The sequence below is a fragment of the Homalodisca vitripennis genome, chromosome 2 (genome assembly GCF_021130785.1).
Source record: "Homalodisca vitripennis isolate AUS2020 chromosome 2, UT_GWSS_2.1, whole genome shotgun sequence".
Taxonomy (NCBI): domain Eukaryota; kingdom Metazoa; phylum Arthropoda; class Insecta; order Hemiptera; family Cicadellidae; genus Homalodisca; species Homalodisca vitripennis.
In genome coordinates this window covers 37,164,827-37,187,002 of record NC_060208.1, presented here as the reverse complement: position 1 = coordinate 37,187,002, position 22,176 = coordinate 37,164,827, and the positions used below count along the sequence as shown (strand labels likewise).

General features: G+C 32.5%; 1 protein-coding gene across 1 annotated transcript in view; it reads left to right on the top strand.

Moving 5' to 3' along the window:
• Positions 1 to 22,176, top strand: part of LOC124355589 (glutamate receptor ionotropic, NMDA 2B-like) — a 74,222-nt gene that overhangs the window by 5,528 nt on the left and 46,518 nt on the right. The window contains 5 exon segments of the mRNA XM_046806750.1: positions 8,272 to 8,498; positions 13,663 to 13,757; positions 13,759 to 13,847; positions 17,790 to 17,934; positions 20,312 to 20,541. Coding sequence (XP_046662706.1) covers positions 8,272 to 8,498; positions 13,663 to 13,757; positions 13,759 to 13,847; positions 17,790 to 17,934; positions 20,312 to 20,541 — 786 coding nt within the window.

Below are 22,176 nucleotides of genomic sequence, written 5' to 3'. Positions count from 1 at the left end.
AGCCACGTTGAGACATAGTTTGAATCATTCGATTTTTTCGAAGAGAGTTCTCTTATCACTCTGGCGATCTCCTCCTCTGTGACCGGGGGTCAGAGCCATTGAGGCTGCTGGACTTGGTATCAATGATGGGGATTTTTGGTTCTGATGCGGACGAAGTCCTTGGTCAGTCCCAACCGAGGCAAAAAATTTGTTGAACTCCTTAGCGATCCTCATTGGGTCACTAATATGTTCATTTTCAATTTGGAGATCGATTTTCTTGTCGATCAGTGAGGATTTATTGTTTATTATGGCCCATGCGGTGTTTGAGACATTTTTGGACGTGAGCAATGCTTTGTTTACATCATAAGCTTTCGCAGCTCTGATAACCTTTCTGTAAATTCTTTTGTAATTTTGAAAAAAGATTTTGAAACTCTTCATCTAATGAGTGCTTATTAATTTCTGAGAGAAACAATAATTTTTCTCTCGAAATTAGAATACCTTTGGTGATCCATGTGCACTTTTGTTGCCTCGTTTTTTGTTGAATTTTTATCAGGGGACAGCTCACGTTTAAGTGGTAGTTAAAGTTCGATTCAAAACTACTGAATTGTGTTTCAAGGGGATCTCCAAAATTTAGAAAGCTCCAATTTTCTTGAGCGAGAAAAAAATTTAAGAGCTTAATATTTGCGGGCCTTGTGTTTCTGATTGTTTTTTTGTTGACTGGATCCCTTGCTGGTTCATGACCATTGATTGTGACCTGTTGGCCATAGTGATCTGAAATGGCTGTGTTGACCACTAAAGCCTCGGTGTCTGACAAATTTGTGACGACATTGTCAATCGCAGTCACCGAAGTGGTCGTAACTCTCGTGGGAGAGGTGATCGACCAAACGACCCCAACAAGTCAGCGAGTTTTCTAGTCATTGGACTGTTATCATCTAAAATGTCGATGTTAATTGTGATAATGGGTTGCAGCCACCAGCGCGTCGTGAGCAGTAAATTCATCGTTTTGTCGCACAAACACGTTTTGTCACTAATCAAACAAACACCAGTATATCGGGTCACGTTTCCATAATATCGTATTTGACACGTGATCGTTACTGATATCATCAATAACGTATTCAAGACAATACATACCTGTCATCATGTCACTCCTACATTCAGCTCGCAATATTGCGTATATGTAATCACGTAACACGTCATCATATAAGTAAGTATTCATGGTTGCATGGTTTGTACGCATTCTGTGGTATTACTGCAGCTCAAAACTACTGGAATGAAATAGCAAGCTCTAGTTATATATTTAAAAATGGGCACGAGTACATAAAATGTTGATCACTATAAAATGTATAAGTATTAACGTTAATAAACGAATTTTAATTTATAGTTAAAGAGAGCGTGCCGTTTTATTTATTCGTGGTTTCATTTGAACGAAAGAATGATTCCATTTAACGCTAATTAATGGTTAAACTTTAGTGCGTTTGCCAATGAAATAAACTTTAATTACTTAATGGAAAGTGAGAAATAGCCTTTATAAATACAATTTGGTCCGCTGTGTAATTAAATTTACCAAGTTCTCTTCATTATTTTACAATCGTTGGTATAACATTTTTTGGTGGATAAAATAATTGTATAATATGTTTTATTACAATAAAATACATGTATACACATTATTTCCTAATAATTTTAATCTTTACAATTTAAAATATTACAAATAATCTATATCACTTTTTACTTTTACAATGCATTCCGTCAAGAAACAATCCATCATTTTGAGAACAAAAGCTTCATAAAGGCTACTGTTCACTTTATATATTTTCATAGCGAATGAAGAAATTAAATTTTTTATCACGGAGGTAAGTACAACTGCCTGACCTTAACAATAATCATGCTACAGTATGAGTCTGTAACTCTGCTTCTGCTGCTTAGTATACCGAATCAGATATGAATTTTGGGTAGGAACACTAGATGCATAGTTAATTCGTAGAAAGAGAAACCATTATCCTAGTAACACAACGGTCTGCCTTGATTTGTTATTCTGTTGCCTAATTTTCAATATAACCATATAACATCAATGTATTACGTAAACATATGATTCTGCTATAAAAATCTTAAACTTAATCAAGGTACGTTACCCAAGGTAAAAATATTGATCAGTTCTACTCGTAGAGTAAAGCCTATTCTAATCCGTAGAGGAAGACAACTAATCAAAATTGTTTTTGAATTCCTTCCTAGACCTCTGAAACATGAAATATTACTACGTTTATCTTAATGAGCTATTATTAGTGACAATGGTTTTCGTTTTACACGCTTAGATCACATATTGTTGTAGGCAATTTGTTTTTAAATCTATTTATTCTGCAATTCCTCCTTGCAGTCTTAGTTAGCCCTTAGACCAATGTAAAAATGTTGACTAACGCTCAGCCAAATCCCATGGAGTGCCATGAGCCAGCCACTTTTGAACTCAGTGCTGCTTATGTAGACATACAAAAGCTTCATGCAAAATTTCAAGTTTGTATGTCATATATTTTCGAGGTACTGTGCAGACAGGAGGACAGGCAGGAAATTCAATTTCCTACTCTCTCGAGTAATAGCCTTTGCTAAATTTCAGACAATATCTTGTAATATTAAGTAATGATAAGCATAGTTGAGTATAAAGTATAGTAATAATAGGTAATTAGATTTTATTAGTATTTTAAATTATCCGAACTTACTCAGGAATACTGTCTAACAGCTGTAAACAGCTGATCGGATTAGTTTACGAACTAGAAAACGCCTGAAGAGCCCTTTAGGGCTGGGAGCAAAATTCTTATCATTCTCTAGTTTTGGAACCACGTTCCTGAAACAAACCCAAGGCGTAATCCTGTTCGAGGATTCAATTATGAGGCATCATTTTCCTGATTTTGCCGATTACAGGTCTATGAGTCTAAATATATACTTGTGAAAATATATAAAGCAGTTCAAAATATATGATTCAATCAACCATATACATATAATATTTCATATTTATTTATTTATTTGTAATCAACTCTATTAAAATACAGATATAAAGAATTATTAAATATCTTATTTTTAACAATATAATAAAAATATTATATCTATTGGATATATTTGTAAAATTACTTTTATAATGGTAAAGTTATAATTATTACATTCTCTGTAACTATTATAGATTAGTATTTTTTTAGTTATTTCCAATATTGTTAGAGTAACGATTAGTTATATATCAATTTAAACAAAACGATGTTGTGGTGAGGGCAAGTTTATCGTCGGTTGGTCTCCAAAAAGATTAATAATTATACGAAAACTTGTGAAAATATTCTATGTCTGTAAGGGCTAAAATTTTATATCCTACAATTTATAGAGAAAATGACATTTTTTCATATTTAAACGTTTGGGTATTTCAATAATAATTTCAAACTTTTATCATCAAGCCACATCCAAATATAAGGCTGCTTATGAAACATCTTTTGTTCAAAGTAAATTTAAAGAGTAGATAATTATTTAGTTTTAGTTATCCAGGTAAATAAATAAAGGTCCGGTTGTTGAATTTATTTATGGATAAATTTAATATTAAAACCAATCCCAAATGTATTGATGTACGAGTTAAATCGGACTATGACGTTCACAATATTAATAATTCTGTTTATTTAATTGAATTTTCAGTTGCAATAACTGTGTCGACAAATCTATGAATTTTACATGACTGCTTTTATCAACCTCAAAATTGAATATCGATAATATTTGTAACAGAGTTTATTTGACAATCCTTGTTTGTTCGATTGATTTGGTGTAATATTTACTTTTCAAACAACTATAATCTCAATTTTTTAATTTTATTGGTAATATAAATTCTATTCGTGGTGTTCGTCTATTAATATTTCAGTCATATTTGGACATCTGTCGATTCATTTGCTGGAGTATGGTGAAAATCTAAAGTCTGTGCTCGTATTTTTTCTAAAGGCCTTATCTTACGAAAATGTATCTCGGATACGTAGAGTGTATGCACTGCAATTATTATTTGATCATACTATAATCCATTACCAAGTTTGATGGAACACGATAGACTGATGGTGTGATGACAGAGGGTTGGCCATAGCTAATGGGTTTCTCGCCATCCAATATAGGACAACACCGCAGAGTCTATAGCCTTTGGAGACTTGCACCATGGTGTCTATTGTGTTGACAGCCCCATAGATACATATAATAACAGATTTATCATTATCAATGGACGAATGTGAGATAAATTAGCTTGGAATTTGAGTTAAATTGAACGTTTAGACATAATAGCGTAGACAACTCTGTTAGCTGAAATACGTGTTTCGTGGAAAATATAGGCATATTTGTCCAACAGAATCCGGTTCTGAACGCCGACGCAACACGAATAAATTCTGTAATTAATTATTATGTATTCATTTAAATTAATTATTATGTATTAATTTAAATACATCAAATATAAATTATACATACCTCCGTATATATTTTTTTTTAATTCAACGTTTTGAAATAAACCACAGAGATTAAAAATTTTTATTTTCATATAACAGTAGCAGCTTAACCCTTATTTTTAATCTTTTGTTGTAAAGACAATGCTCGCGTAAGAAAAATGGAAAACTTATTTGTTAACTATTATTTGTTGTTAAACTATTATTTGCTTCTTATTATCGATGGAGTTTAAAAGGATAATAAGATCACGGACATTTGTCATCGTTATATGTTTCAAAATGTGTAACACAATATTTCAAAGATTGAAATCTATTCTCCTTCTTTGTTTGAAGGTTATTTTTGACGATGGAAGGATTGTGAAGGAAATAAACCTGAAGAAGAGATCAGATTGCAGATCTCGAAAGGTAGTGTTACTGATTTCTTGTTTCACTGAACGATGGCAAATGTCCGGAAAAAATGATGTTTCCTTCACTATTCTCCTGCTTAGGTGGGAAGATAATTAATGTATACAGGCTAAAATGTGTGGTATCTTAAAAAAGAAAGAAAATAAAGAAAAGGGATTAAACATACCCGAACTATTACACTTTTTCCTGTGCTGGTGTGCCCTGTGATTGTGCTCTTGACTTTACCTGCACGTGACTTCAATTCTGAAAAACGCTTGGGTTCATTTTTTCCTGGCCGAGCTCCAAACAGTTTTTGGGTATGTTTAATTCCTTTAATATTTTAGTGACAGTCGATTGCCACGTTCTAACTTTACGTACTTATTGTCTTCTCACCTGTCGAAGAGAATAGATTTCAATCCTCGAAACGTTGTGTTATACATCTTGTAAAATATAACAATGGCAGATGTTCATAACCCTATTATCCCTTTAAAACACTTAATGAAATTTCATTAACTCATTTATTAAATTTAACCAATTTTATGGACTTTTAATATATTGCACAACAGATTTTAATTATTGTACCTTTATTATATTCACTTCAATACATCGTGAAATAATCGAAATGTTTTAAAATAAATGGTGCCTTATAAATATTTAAAAATCAGCGTTTCATTTTTTTAATTTATTTTTATTTGAAACATTGTTAACACTTCCGTAAATACTCTAAGTTTGTGCAACAAACTTATACAGTTTTGGAATTGTTCTAACCTTTCTAGCATAAATATTAGTCGCTACAACTCACATCCAATTTTAAACCGAGCACCGTAATGTAAAAACTTGTGATCTCTACCTCCCAAGTAAAAGCTTTAGAAGAGGTAAAAAAGAAATATTTGCTTTATATTCTGAACATCTGCTCTGGTTCTCAGTCTAACATAACAGAGGAGCCCAGTGTGTTAGTATTTTAGATATCGCTCTTGTGAAAATCGAGTTTTTTTATCTGTACACATAAAACAAAATCGGGGTTGCTACAGCATTTATAACTCAACAATATCTGTACAGGTTGTATTTATTCCTCATTTTTGGATGCGTGTCCAGTCTAAATATCAAAATAACTAAATTACCGTAACATTTGACGGAAAAAATCAGGTAAATTGAAAAAATGTTTGTACATATTATAGTATAGACTGAAATAACCTGTTTCAACATTTAATCACCTGTTCCGTGTAAACATTTTTTAAGACAGTGAAACTGGACTGAAATTAATTTAAACACTGTTTTCAGTTTGTTATTATTATACAGTTAAAAGTATGGAGTATGCTTGATAGTAATAACACTTCTTATTTAAACCTTTTTTGCTACCAATTTAAAGCACAAAAATAAGAAAATAAAACAGAAAAGAAATTAAAGATTCAGTAAATATATACTTTACTGTGCATTTTAGTAAATGGTTAGTATACGGTGGTTGGTCAGTACTGTAATGCAAGCATAAAATATAAAGTTATTATCTATATCTAATTAACTATACTTTAAAAGATTGTTGTAAAGCCCATCTTAGTTATTTGTTAACAGAATTAAGCTTTTCAGACCTGGCTATTTATATTACTTTTCCTAGATCGGGAAAACAAGGCAATATCATGTATGTGACTAAAAATACTATTTGGAATAAACTACAATGACCACAAATATACACGTTTTGACAAATTTTCTTAATCGTAGCAACAAGCAAAACTAATACTATGGTATTTCATGTCTTGTAGATGATTTTACCTTTTAATGATCAAGAATATACGTGTACAAGCTTACTTATTCCAAAAGACAACTAGGATGGCTTAAGTATATTTTAATACTTTTTATATTTTATAAAAATATATTTATATATATTTTAATATTTTTATTATTCTTCTATGGATATTTTCTTACTCTGTGATCAACATTGGTTGCAAAAAAGGTAGAAATAAGGAGTATTGTTACAATCAAGTTTACTCTATGCTTTCGAAACTATAAATGTAAAACATTTTCAATAGTAAACTTCATTAGGCACATGGTTGTGCTGTCATAGAATAATGTGTACACGGAACATGTGATCCACTTTAGGTACCAAAATGTTATTTTTCGCAACTTTAGAGACCAGTGGGGCGTAGCCCGGAGGAATTGTCGTATATGTTAACCAGAGACCCAAAGCATAACTTGTTACATATACGCTTATTCAATTTTCGTTTTTATACATTAGTTTTACAATCATACCTTTTTACATTCGTATAAATTTTGTAGTACTTAAAACATAAGCAAACCATCAACAGTTTGTTAGTAACTTGTGAATGGAGTGAAGCATACTGCATTCACTGTTACTAAAAGCAGAATTCATGCAGATAAACAGTTATGCTTGATCTTGACAACGATCTCAAAGTCAACACTAACCGGCTAGTATCATCCATATTCATAAGATGGTAACTCTGCAACATTTAGCATTCGCAGAGTAGCAATACAATCCCCGAATCATAACGAAAATTCAAATTGCTACTTCTTACTAAAAACGAATAATTTAATATTTTTGTTCTGTTTGAAATTTCTACATATTTCATCAAACGTATTGCATTCAATTACAGTTATTTAATATGGATAACTATCAGCATTATATGGACCTACGTATTCCATTCAAATCCTGCAATGTTCATTCTACAAAAAACCAAAAATTCATACTAACCTGATAAAATCACAAATATGTCGTACAACTTAGTGAATAGCGCCTTCCATTACAATTTGTTTCTTCTTTGTTCTATTATAAAAGTATTATTAAAACATGTTGGTGCCAAAAATAATAAGATAGTACGTTAACGTGGCAAAGGTGCAATGTTTCCTTTGTTTGGGATAGGTGTTTTAGTTCATAATAATACCTGTTTAAAATATATTATATTACTTCACAAAGAATAATTATAGATATTTAATGCAACATGTCGAGGCATATTATAACAATTTATGTTAAACAAAGATTCTACTTGACAATTATAGCACATGTAGAATAGCTTCAAAGAATCCTATCTACTTGCTCAGATGGCATTAACAACAACATATTTACTACAATAACAAACCAATACAAATTCAAATAGCTTTTAATGTTTTATGACTTAAAGAGATTAAATTTTAGGGAAATAGATATACTGAAAATGAGGCGTTCTATAAATAATAATCATGCAACTGCTTCTATGAATGGTGTTTGCTCCTAAAGTGTCATTTTCATATAATCAAGCGCTTTTCATTGAATCTATTTAGGAATTATTATGACATTCCCCTAAATACTAATACTAAATGCCTGAAATTCCTCACGGATTGGTTATGCATATCTTCTGTTTCTAAAAAAAGTTCAAAACTACTATACCATAAGAAATATTAATGTATTAACTTAAACTTAAGAAAGATTGCTACTGCACCGACTAATAAAGTAATCCCTAACTCACTGCATGATTTGCAGGTTTACCATTCTGAACACGGTGCTGGTTACGAAGCCCTCGGACCTGTTGGAGTTGGTAAACTCAGAGTCCCGAGTAATGCTGCTCTATTCCACTAGAGAAGAGGCTACCCACATTCTGTCCGCCGCCCGGGACTACAAGATCACCGGGGAGAACTACGTCTGGGTCGTCACCCAGAGTGTCATCGAAAACCTCCAGACACCGTACCAGTTCCCGGTCGGCATGCTCGGTAAATATGTGATTTTTTTGTGTTCAACTGTACAGTATAAGTATCTCAACAGTCATATCTCAATTATGACAGGGCTTTAGTAAGCACCGGTTGTAGAATACCAAACCCACTTAGATGTTAAAATATGTGCCATGTGGAAATGTATGTTGAGTGGGACGAATGGGTAGAGTATAAGTACGTTAAATTTTTCACGTAGCTTTTCACGAATTTTAAAATGTTGGATTATTACAGATAAGGTGGCTTCACAAGGTTACCAGTAACAGTACATCAAGACACGAAAAAAAGTGAGGATTTTGTATATTAACACGAATTTTGAAGTCAGGTTGGATAGGCTTGGGGAATGTTAGGATATTTTAGAACCAATGGTAGTTTAAAATGGCTGCGACGGACGACAATTCCAAGAAGGGAATGAATTCCCAGTTAATACTTCTTGGTAGTCAGATCGTATTGGGATTTTCAACCAATCAATTGAATTATGAAACTCAGTCTCTCAGCCGCTATATTAATTATTACTATTAATTAATTACTTATATTAAACTATATTAATGGCGACGTGAAGTATTACAGAATATATTTTATCTAAGATCTAATATAGCACAACATTGGTAATTTTTAAATACTATTTTAACAATATTTTGATTGTTTAAATATATTTTCCAAGAATGGTAGATAAGTACACACAATTTAGTTGAGTAAATTTATCTCACTTTAAAAGAACACATGGGTTTGTAAATAGTGAGTTCCGATGAGTTGTAAAACTCTCTTGTAGTACTTCTGTCCCAATTAAAAATTTTCAGTAGCAATGTATTCTTTAAAGCAAAGAAAGTATTTTATTTCTTTTTCTTATAAGAGCTGAAATATTTCTTGATTAAAAGTGATTTCTTACACAAATAACTACAAAAAATTATTTAACTACTATAACAGCTGTTTTAAGAATAAAAATAGCTATAAACCCAACCAGTGTAATACTAAATTTCTCTATAAATCGGAAAAACGTGGCGGAGAGTACTACAGCAAAGTTAGATTGGAAAATAATTGGATTACCAATAGTGTTTAAATTGAGATAAACATGACGTTCCAGCGCTGTTGTGAATATTAACAACGTCTTCGCTCTCTCTTCTTGTGTTATTTGTACATCTCCGATAGTCTAATGGATGCTTGTATTTCTTCTATTTATTTTGTAAAATAATGTTTATAAAAACTGTAAAGATATAAGTGCTCTAATAAGCAAGTTAATATAATTGCAGAGTATAGGGAAAGGTTGATAATTTTTAACTACCAATCATATTAATATTTTTTAATAGTTAAATATTTGAATTTGTTTCGTAGTAACAGGTCATGTGAGAATTTATATTAGTTGTGTAGAAAAATTTGTATAAATTAATATAAAAGCGATTATTTCTTAGAAAATATATAAATTCAACTAGAAACTATTTTAAAATAGGCTCTTAAATGGCCTTATAACATCAGTAACACCATACAATCAATGATGTCCTTGAATAAACCGATGTGCTGCTCCGGTAATACCTATCCACGTCCTACTGGGAATAAGGATAAATTGTATTATAGGTTTAAAGAGTGGATTACACGGCTTAGAGTTATCATCACACTCTGATTCTGATCCTCGCTTCTTTTATTTCCATTTATTAAGACATTTTGAGATCTTTCTAATTACTAAAAACATAAAAGATTACGAAATTATAATATAATACCCATACTGATACTTTGGATTCATATTAACTATTTTTTTAAATGAGGTCTTTTAACAAATTATAAGAAAAAACTTAAAAAAGGGGTGGAAGTTTAACTTTGTTCTTGTTAAGTAAAACAATAAACACGTCAGTATTTAGCTTTTCTGTAAGTAATACGGAATAAAACAGGCCTTACTGGGGAAAGCAGGACAACCTTGTCCATACTTAGATAGGCTCTTTCGGACAACATTACCGGGCTATTTGAAGGGACCACGTTGACGGACGATATACCTCAACCTAATAACTGTAACTCACTACTAAATCTTAATATTAACAAAATAATAGGATGTCAGTGGGTTGGTGCGGAGGGAGGGTGAAGCGGTGTGGACGGGGACGCTGTGGCAGTACATGTCGGGTTCGGTCTAAAACTTTCCGAGGCTCGCCAAAATTGAGTACGGCCTTGCAGACAGCCACCTGCTTCTTTCCATAATCAATTAGCAATGTCTTTCTTACAGAAGAGTCAATGGATCTGAGAGAGTCCCTAGAATATTCACTTCTGACTAGTTTATACCTTCCAATTGAACCCACATTGAATCTTATACCAAAAAACCTATGTGTCGCTTAAATCTGGTCAACCTAATGGATGTCTAGGAGCGGCACATAACTAACCGCAAATATGGAGATTCTGGAGCGCAAGGGTGATTCGATAGGTTTAGTCTACTGCGGGTGGGGTTCGTTCCCTTAGAGTCAAAGTTTCTTGTTAGCCTAGACATAAGGGTGTTCCACTCCCTGCCTGCTTTGACTGGAGAGGCTGATTCAGAACTGGCTTTCCATTCTTTATGGGTTCAGGGAATATGACTTGAGATTAGTACCCTAAATTTTTCCTCATGAATCTTGTCGAGGACAGGAGGCGACCCCTATCCACTACCTTGCTCATCCAGAATATATTGTTACTAAGGAAGCAACGCAAAGGTCCCTATAGGACTAGGTGAAATTCCTAAGCTTCTTGTCGTGGGAGAACAAAAAAAAGAGATCTGAGCGCGCGGCCAAGGATGTACTACACATCTACGAAATATTGACCCTCACCTACGCGCTGTCATTTTGTGATTGTTTTAAAAGAACTGAATTATCGGAATACCTTTTTATAACCTCAACACTACTGAATAAATCATTCAGTTTTTACCTCAGGTCACGAGAAATACCGAGAGATGAACTAAAGGACAGCCCAATGTACTTGGAAAAAAACGCCCTTCTCGACCATTTGGCGGCTGGCCGGCCCACGTGCACAGATCGCATGACCCGTCTTTATATGAATGCATGTGGAAAATAGCACTGACCCTGCACTTTACCCTTTTTCATTGTAGAACTTAGCGGCTGACGTCGAACTAAAAACCTCACAGCTTCTTGTTGGTGCAAGTTAAAGTGAACTGAGCATGGAAGTTATCGGGCGTTTTTTGTAGTTTTTATTTATTTCTGGACCTATTAAGACCAAAGCTCCATATCATTAGTGTCTTGGTTGTTTAGATAAAATTAATAATACGTTTACCCTAATAACGTTTTTTATTCAAAAATTAATAATGCATACGCAAGTAAAAACAGGTTAACTAGCATTAACTTTGAAAATTTAGTTCCTATTGGTGTTAAATATTTTTATTTTAAATTGTGTCTAATACCTAATTATTCCATGCTTGGGTCCACCTAATCATTAGGGTCAAACAATTGCTGTAGAAAGCAAATCCAGACGGATAAATGGCTCCGATAATAAATGGATAATCAAAAACTCCAAGAAGCTGAGGGATTTAGCGCAGCTGGAAACAGCTGTTTATAGCTCTTTAATTCAAACAAACTGAAGGACCAATAATTAGCAATAATTTAAAACTGTTTTGTCAAGACGGCAGTCAAAAAATAGAAGGTTTTCAAGTAAAACATTTTATGTACCTCTTTATCTTTTATTAGTGCAGTATATTTATCTTTTACACGAGCAAATAAATAAATATATATATATGTATAAACTCTAGCATTTTAGATAAAAGACGAAAACATGCTAAAAATTAAAAATTACCATTAAGCACACGAGACAAAATTACACACTTCTTTTAAAATGAGTTTGTTCAGAGCCAAATAGCAATACCACAATTACAATTGCATTTGAAAAACTTAAGTAAAGTTGTTGAAATGCCCGTCACCAGGTCTAATAAGACGGACCTTTTATATCAACAGGTCACCTGTCATGCCTTGTTGCATTTAACGCCTGTAAAATACTGAATTCCGCGCATCAGGTGGAATTCTCAGGGGGTTTCTATGCCCTGTTTGATTTTTTCACTACCCTGATTGTGACAAAAGTCCATTTCATTTTACTTTAAAAGGAAAATAACGATCCCACTAATATAATATAATGATGTCACTACTATTATATTACATTTAACAAGACCACTTTATTGGCTGAACTTTTGCGAAGGGCTGGAAAATAAACATTTCTGTCCGTCATAACTCAATGAATAAATTTGTAAACAAACTATGACAATCGTATGAGATTTTAATAAGTAAGAATTTATTCAAAGAGTAAAAAGAAAGTATAATAGAATGAACTCAAATAAAATTCAGTGACAATATTTCACTTCAGCGCACTCTTGTTGTAATACCCTGCCTAGCTTACCGGAACTCTTATTTGAATACTGTTATAAACCTGAAAGATAAGAACGAAACCCCTCAAGAGGCATACCTCTGACACCATGAAGCCCCATATTCTCCAAAAAAAACGCTGAATAGTATCAAAAGCACGGGCAAGATCACAAAAAGGGTCAGCAGTTCTTCTGCCTGCATCAAGAGATGAGAGTGCAGCCTTAGAAATACATCGATTGCATAAGTGGTTGAACTGTTTTGAAGAAAACCAAATTGAGTAAGTGTTGGTGAAAGGTTTTCGTGGAAAAATTCATTAAGTCTATTGTGAGTTAAACGCTCAAATATTATGCTCAGCGTAGGAAGTATTAAAATTGGTATATTATATTTAACCGTTGTTTTATTGTATCTTTTAGTATTTCTGTTTAAACTATTAAGTTTATACTTGTGCATTTTTTCTATCTGATATAATTTCTAGAATGGCATTGCTAAATAAAAAAATATACGAAATTTAGATTATCAGCTTATCTTAAAATCCAAGATACAAATACTATATTAATAAAACAGTGGATGATGTTAGAAATGCCTTTATCATACCAGATATGTCTAGATTTACCTAATACTGTACCGCTCTTATACTCTTGGATGGCAAGAGTGAAACTAGTCCAAAGTGAGACCAATTTATTAATATTGAACAGTTCTCTCTCTCTCGCCTTATTTTCTGACTACACTACAAAAGTAGTAATCGAGCTCTAACAAATCAGATTTCAAAGCTGAAGTATAGTGAGTGGTTTTAGCGAGGTATATGTCATTGTTTTCACCATGATCTGACGCATGTCACTCTCTGATTGAAGGGGTCCACTTTGACACGTCCAGCGACCGCTTGGTGAATGAGATAACAACTGCCATCAAGGTGTACGCCTACGGGGTGGACGACTACGTCAACGACCCCCCGCAACGCCAACCACTCCCTCAACACCCAGTTGTCTTGTGAAGGCGTAGGCGATGCTCGTTGGAAAACTGGGGATCGCTTTTACAGGTCTGTTATTTCAGCCACAATAATGAAAAGTTTCCTTTGTCTCGAAAGCCGTCCCAATGATCGAAGGTGTTATCGTCTCTGTTTATTACCCAAAGATTCATATTCTGTTTTGAGCAGTGTTTTGAGTAACAAAAAAAGCAATCTGAGTCTAATTCTGTTCAGACTATACAATTTTAAAAATATGTCTTCGTACATAGTTTTAGATTGCACTTTTCTCTAATAGTTACCCCATATTGAAAAATACAAAATTCATAAGTAAAGTTATGTTAGCTGAGTATTAACATTTACATATATAATATGCGTAACGAATAAAAATGCAAAACCGATCAAAGTATTTGGGAATGTTTCTGCAAAGCTCTTTTGTCGTTATTCCATCCTAGTACTTATTATATTCAGTATTGCTGTTTATTGGGTTGTATTCCTATCGGTACTAATTAGACTATAGTGTTTTCTAGCACTGATGAAGAATGTTTCAATTCTTAGGGTTGGTACAACAGCACCAACAGTGTCATTGACAATGACAAATGGACAGCCTTTGTTGAATAAGGAGGAGACCAATTATCGACATAACCAGTCATTAAGGGAATCTGTCTCGACATTCAATGTTGAAGCTAACCGTTTTTATCTCCGCATCGGATCTAGGCAGCCATACGGACTACTCTAGAACCTGAAATAAATTTGGCAGCCATAGTTAGGAGGGGATATGAGGATATAGTTAGTAATATCACATAACCCCCCTTTACGAATTATATGAGGGTAAGTTTTTTCGAATAATCACTTATGATATCATCAACCCTTGTCATTCCTATTTTTTTTCTATGAAAATAATATAATACGATCTGCAATTGCACTTCAATATCCCCTTTAAAAATATTCAGCTCGTTTTAGTGTGGACAGAATTCGCAATATTGCAATTTGGATTATTCTACAACGTATTTAAGACCAAATGTCCATGAGCTTTTATTCCATTAAATACTGCAGGAAACTAATACGTTTTCGAAAGACGTAGGCGATTGTCTGAGTGTTAGCTAAACCAACATTCGAGAAGTTGGAATATATCTTTTCTATCCGACTCTCTGCTTATCCACACGATATTGTAAGAACAAAATTACACTTTAACTTTAAATTTTCATGCAAAAGGTCTAAAAGCGGTGTGGTGTGGCATCCTTCTACCTCGCCTTAATTGGTGACAAAGTCACTTGGTTTGTTAACTGCATTTTTTCATCATAATAAATATTCCATTTCAAAGGATCCTTAAATAATATCAAGGGCCTAAACACCATAACGAAAATTAATTGTTCTTCTTTTAAAAATTTAAGTTTTATATTAGTCAGTATAATTGGACAATACCTTAGTCGTATCATTTTCACACTATATTATACGTTTTCCATATTTCCTCATCAGTATAATTTTAAAGAACTTCAATCAATTTTATGTGGATAGTTAGTTTTTTATAGGTCTTTAAAATAATAATACTGTGCGTAAAATTGCAGGCCAATTTAAACGTTTCTTTATTAATTTATTATTTGAGGAAACTATATATTTAATTAAATATAAATTTAATAAAATGACATGTATACAATTTTCATAACGTGAAACTTACTAAATATTTCTCCCCAACTAAATTAGTTTTTTTATGAATATAAAAACACGTAACTCCCTGTAGTGCAGTCATTGAAGCGAAAAATACGGTCTTACCTCCGAATTTTGTTACTGTAAACCGATTTGCATGAAATTTTGGAATTAGGCTCATCTTACCCTTAATTTCAAAAGTGAAAATGATCTGAACTCCGCCTATTATTTTTAAGGGGTGTAAACAACCCCTTAATGGGAAAATTGAAATTGAGCCATTTTATCGCTAGAAAACATGTATAATAGTAAGTGGTGAAATTGTAAAGTGTTTTCTAACACAATTACCTCATATTAAAATCATTTTCAACCCCTTGAAAATCTTACAACCTTTGCAAACAACCCCTAAATTGAAAAAAATCACAAAAAATACTTTGGTATGACATAAAAAGATGTAAGTATAGAATAAGTAATATTTTATATTCTCTATAATAATTATCAAATTTTTAACCCCCTTTCAACCCTTGAAAACTACCCCTTGATAAAAAATTTAAAAAAATTTTTGTAAAATAAAAAGGATTTAAATATTATTCCACACTCTCAAAATGATTATCATATTCTTAAGCTTTTCTACCCTTAAAACCACCCCTAAATTAAAACAGTAAATATATGATTATATATTTAAAATAATTTAATTTAGAGTAAAAAATTACCATTTATTGAATAAATTATTTACAAATTATATAAAATTCACTCAAATGTGTTATATATACATATAAGAACGTTGGTATGTATTCATGCCTACGTTTCAAAAATATGTGAGCCATATTATGTATATATGTACACATTACAATAGTTTTGGGTCTCTATTATACTGCGTACTTTCACATTGCTCCAGATATTCACACTCCGAAATTTTCAGTTACTAAGTAGAAAAAAAATATGATAAGTTTTTGGACCATAACTCCTTCAATATTCATGCTATCACAATTTATAAAAAACCATTGTAAAGGTAATTAAGAGAGCTACAACATCCTTCATTGCAATATGTAGTAAAAAAACCTTTTTCTCAAACGGTGAAGGGTTAAAGGGCTTAAGAGAGGCTGTGATTGCGCTGCCACGCGCTCTTTAAACAATCATATCTCCGTCAATTTTTGTTTGACAGAAAAAAAAAAAAACCCAAATTTTTTTTTGGCAGAAAAATACCTAAATTTTTCATTCTTACACTTTTATACGTATATGTCGTCATTTTGGAGATATTATGAAAAAAGATGGTTTTCTTTTTAATTTGAATGTTTTTTAATCGTGACTTTTTTTGAAAAATATGTATCCTGAAGCACCCAAACTGATAAAATCTATCAAAATCTTCATAATAAAGTTAGTTCTAGGCGGAATACGATTAGTTTTAATTTTGGTGGAAATGGCACTTATGAAACCCATTGATTTAAAAGAAAAAACATTAGATGCTCCTCTTATTTGCAATACAGCTCACTTATTTTACGTGCAAAAAGACTTTTAATAGTGCTCATTTTAAAGCTTATTTCAAGCACTACAAAACACTTTTTTATTAGAATGCCTAAAATGCATCTGCTCGCCGCTAGATGGCATTGACCACATCGATTAAATTTCAGACACAATAAAAAACTGCTTTGATCTTTAATATCTAGCTTAATATTGCACTTAGAATACTTTATAAAAACCCAAATTGTTTATTTATTTACCTGCTACAATTTTGTTATTTATAATATTTTCAATAAAACGTATATTTTTGGAGATATTTGCAAAAAACAGATGAAAAACGTGAAAAAATGCGAATTTTAAATTGCCAATAACTTGAAAATTATTGGATTTTTCGAAAAACTGTATAGATGATATTTTGCTTAAAATTAGGCCTTCTATCGATATCCGAGGTTATTTAGAAGAAAAAACAATTCACCCCCGAGAAGGGGTTGGCAACCACCCCCAGGGTGGTTGCGGAGTTCAAATCATTTTCACTTTTGAAGTTAAGGGTAAGATGGACCTAATTCCAAAATTGTTCGGTTCACAGTAAAAAAATTCGGACCAATAATGCTTCAATGACTGCACTACTGGTTCTGTTACTAAAGTGCACGCTATGCTATTTTTATGTATCTATCTTCATCCAATTTTTTGTTCCTGAATGTCCTTTTTTCAAATGTTAGTAATTTAATTTGGAGTCACCAAAATAGTTTTATATTCCGGAAAGTACTGTCCAACCCTAAAATCAATTGCACCACCTTAAAAGTCATTCACACAATATTTACTTGGAATATTTTGGATTCACTAAAAGCTCGATGTATCATATGTACAACATCAATAGCACATCTGCCTGAATCATTTATACTTACTCCTCAGGTACTTGAGGAACGTGACCGTGGAGGGCGACCAGGTGAAAGGAGAGCCCAGAGTAGAGTTCACAGCGGATGGAGTCCTCAAGTCCGCAGAGCTTAAGATCATGAACCTGAGACCGGGAGTTAGCAAGCAGCTCGTCTGGGAGGAGGTTAGTGTGGTCGGGAGTTTGCGTTTGATGTGTTCTATAGATTTTAATATGAATACTATAGGAAATCATGCCCAATTCGTAGGCAAACGTTACTAGTTTTTCTCACCCATTCCTACAATTACGGCCTTGGTATACATATCCAAAGATCATAGATGAATAATTGTACTCGTTAATTATTTTGTTTGTATTCATATAATAAAATTATGTTTTATTAAAGAAATTCGCTTGTTTATTTTCAGTATTGATTTTTTTATATTTATACCAATATTAAAAGTAGAGACTCTGATGGGTTACTTACTAAGTAAAAACACAAACATATTTGAACAAAATGGAACATGTATTGATATTTAAAATTTTGCGTATTTTTGTAAAAGCAACCTTTTTATAGTTCAGTATAGAAATTATAGTTCAGGGTTCTTTATGATTTCAAACAAATATTTATAATTAAGTCGTTATGTAACGTTTGAAGTTGGCTGAGAACATTTACTAACACCGTTTATAAAAACCATACATAAACCACTTCTTTGATATATATAAAATCTTTAAAACGCCTCTCTCAGCTGTATATTTAATTTCCTGAACTAAAACGCCGAGTGCTAAGATCATGTAAGCGTTGTATGCATCCTATACACACGATCATCACATGCACTGTGAGTTGTGACACAAGAAAGAACCTAGTAATATCCAAAGTGGTAGTTCTTAAACATGATTAATAAAAGTATAAAGAAATAATAATACAATTTTCAACCAAATTTTTAAAAACACTACAGGCCCCAATTGGTAACACTAACCAAATGAAATTGAATTATTCAGCATTGGCGTTAACGGCGTGTAATGTCGATGTGAGCAACTTGATCATTAAAATGTTATAACGAGGCAGAAGCGTTAACAAGACTTGATACCTGATACTTGAGTTGAAACATGCCGCAGAGTCGCTGCTTGACACTAACTAGCTTGGGAATTCCCCAGGGTCTACCTTCACATTATAATCACTTCAATTTACTTCTTATGGAACGAGCGAGAAATATAAAGGGCTTTATTTAAGTATCTGACACTGTAAAACATGTTTTCTTTCCATGCGTGTAAATTACTTACTATTTATGTGCAGTAATTTAATTGTATGCATAGATTGTTGTAGTATTTGGGATAATTTAATAATCCAAACTGTTATATTACGAGAAATATCATCGCAACCCTGATTTTTTAGAAAAAAGGACTATTTATTAATGCTCTTTCGCCTGAGATATATTGTTTAATCTTGCAGTTTTATATAATAATAATTAATTGTGATAATACCAGTGTTTTTTGTATATATTATTACGTAAGTAATAAAACCCAACAGCGAGGCCTTTTTACTAAATGACTAATTGTTCATTTCTTACATAGTGAAAAAATGTTTTTTTTTAAGTAAACTAAAATAAAACACGTGTGTTAGCCATTTTCAGAAGATAAATAAATATTCTTTTTTTAATTTTAACCACCGAAATCATTACTTTTTAAGAACGTGCGTTAAATTAGTATTATAACGTTATAATATCAAAACCATTTATAAAACTTTCCCGTAAGTTTAATTCGTGTGATTTTTATATTAATAAAAAATGGTAACCAGTTGGTTTTAGATTTAGTCTCCCTTTTATTATTAAAAAGGTTACTTCGAAACACACAAACGTTTTGTACGTAAAAATATTGTAAATATCTAAATTAGTTAAAACCTTTTAATTCGTACGAAGTTTAAAGATGGTTTTGATGAACCTTGTAATTCCCTTATGTATCATATAGGACTTTTTAGTTAACCTCCATTATCTTTCTAAACTATGGTCCAAACAGCAATGAATACAATCACATCACATTAATGTTATTGGTTTTCCAATACATTACCTAATCCATTTACTTGGATTACTCTTTTATTTATGGAGTTTCCTGCAGATGGAGGAATTCTTTGTTGGCTACAGACAAGCCAGCAGCGAGACTCTTTGTTGGTTTAGGGAATTGTATTTGGCTCTTTAAATGGTAGATAACAGATACTACGTTTAATATTTCTTTTCAAAATGTTGACGCCATCTATTTTTCTTATTCATCCCCATCTGTCACACACGATTCTTAATATTCATTAAACTGTAAACATTCGAATAGTTTAATTTAATTTCAATAAAGATTTAATTACAAACGTAAATATTTTTGCTGGGTGTGTACATCTTATATGTGATATTTTTTTAAAGTTATTTAATAACGTACAAACCATGATTTACTATTTTTTTAATTTGGGCATAAACGTATTGTATTGTTAGTAATGCCACGTTTCTCATATATATGTTCCACTAATTACACTATAAGCTGTACACTATTACGAATGAAGCTGTAACTCATATGTCTGTAGATCGGGGTGTGGAAATCATGGGTGACGGAAGGTCTGGATATCAAGGACATTGTTTGGCCAGGCAACTCCCATACGCCTCCACAGGGAGTACCGGAGAAGTTCCATCTGAAGATCACTTTCTTGGAGGAACCCCCTTACATCACCATGGCTCCCCCAGACCCTGTGACCGGCAAATGTAACATGAACCGGGGAGTCATATGTCGAGTGGCCACCGACCCAGACACCTTCGAGTAAGTTCCGTCTACCACACATAATTACACCGTAGAGCAGTTTTCCAGTGTTAATCAAGTAGTATCTGCCGAATATTGTAATCCTAGGCTTTGTATTTACTATGGCTTGGGAAAAACCGCAACAAATTTCCAACGTCTATTTATAAAGTGTTTCTATAAATTAGGTTATGTTAGGTAGCTTAGTTTAGCTTAGAGTAGTTTTAGTTCAATTTTAGTGACTTGCATAATGGTATATTTTAATTTCATAATGTTCAGCGTCAGTATTTTAATATTCATATTTGGTTTGGGATTCACTTGTCCGGTCATTAAATACATTAATATTGCACTTTATATCTTTATATCACTTTACCCAATACATTCGAATACTTTCAAACCTGTAATATATTTACTTATGCTTCTCTTGAATTATTTGCAAACTTGACCATTTATAACTTAAATTAAATTTATTTTGTCATTTTAATTTAGGAATATTTATGGTTCATTACAAAATTAAAAGAGTTTTTCTTGTAAAAATTATCCAAATGAGAGACTATTTTGCTGGTTTTGTCCGCCTTCCTTTTCCACAATAGAATAATATTATCACGTTCTTAACTCGGTGTAAGAAAACACTATTTGTTGACCTCTTTTCTTTAATTTAACCCGGGAACGAAACGGCTTCATCTACGAGATGAGGGTTATAATCGAGTTCTTTGTTGTCTTGTAATGTTCACTCATCAAGACGTTTTATTTGATGTTCAACCAGACATATCGTCTAATTCATAAATTTTAGATTCAGCCAATCCGTCAATTTGCCAAAGAATGATATTATCTTCACAGTGTAATAATCCCCCGAAGACTATATAATAATTCCTAAAGGAAATTTTAATAATACTAGTTCAGTTGAGTTCATAGGAATATTGTACAGTCTTGACTTTCGAAGTCTTGCTGAGAGGAATTAAAAACCTATTACGACCTAAAGAAATTAGAGCTCATTATTTGGTTTGCAGCCATTGTATAATTTATAGTCAACATATATATTCAGTCCCTTCAATCAGGGTAATTGTATTTAGATATAACGAGGAATAATAGATTTCTCAATTTTTCTCACACATGAAATGCAACTGCCATGCACGTTGATATGTATAATTGAACTTGTATTCTGGAACTATTCATCTTGAATTTACTGTTTTTTAGTTTCATGTAAAATCACTTATAATTACTGTAAACAGATTTTTCTTGAGCATTCACTGCCTAAAACAACAGCCCCGGATAAAAAAAGCAAAAAGTGATGATAAATCACAAATAAGCTCTGCTTTCATATTGCTTATCCCATACTTATATTATAAAGGCTGGATGGCCCATTGCTGTAGACTTGCTAATATCAACACTCCAAGAAAATCCTAGCTCCCTACACTCCTCTGTTACACAAACAGTTGTCTGTCACTTTGTCAATCAGGCTTCATATTATTTTACGAAACTTATTGTGTCTTCTCATTATTTCTAAAGTATTCTCATTCTTTAAGCAGACACACTGAGTGTTAATCTTACTCGCAAGTGAAGATCAGTCTGATTCCCTCTAGTGAAGGTGAGGGTCTTGAGGGAAGATGAAGCAGATAATAATAAGACCTATGTTTATCATTTCTGAAACTGCTAACT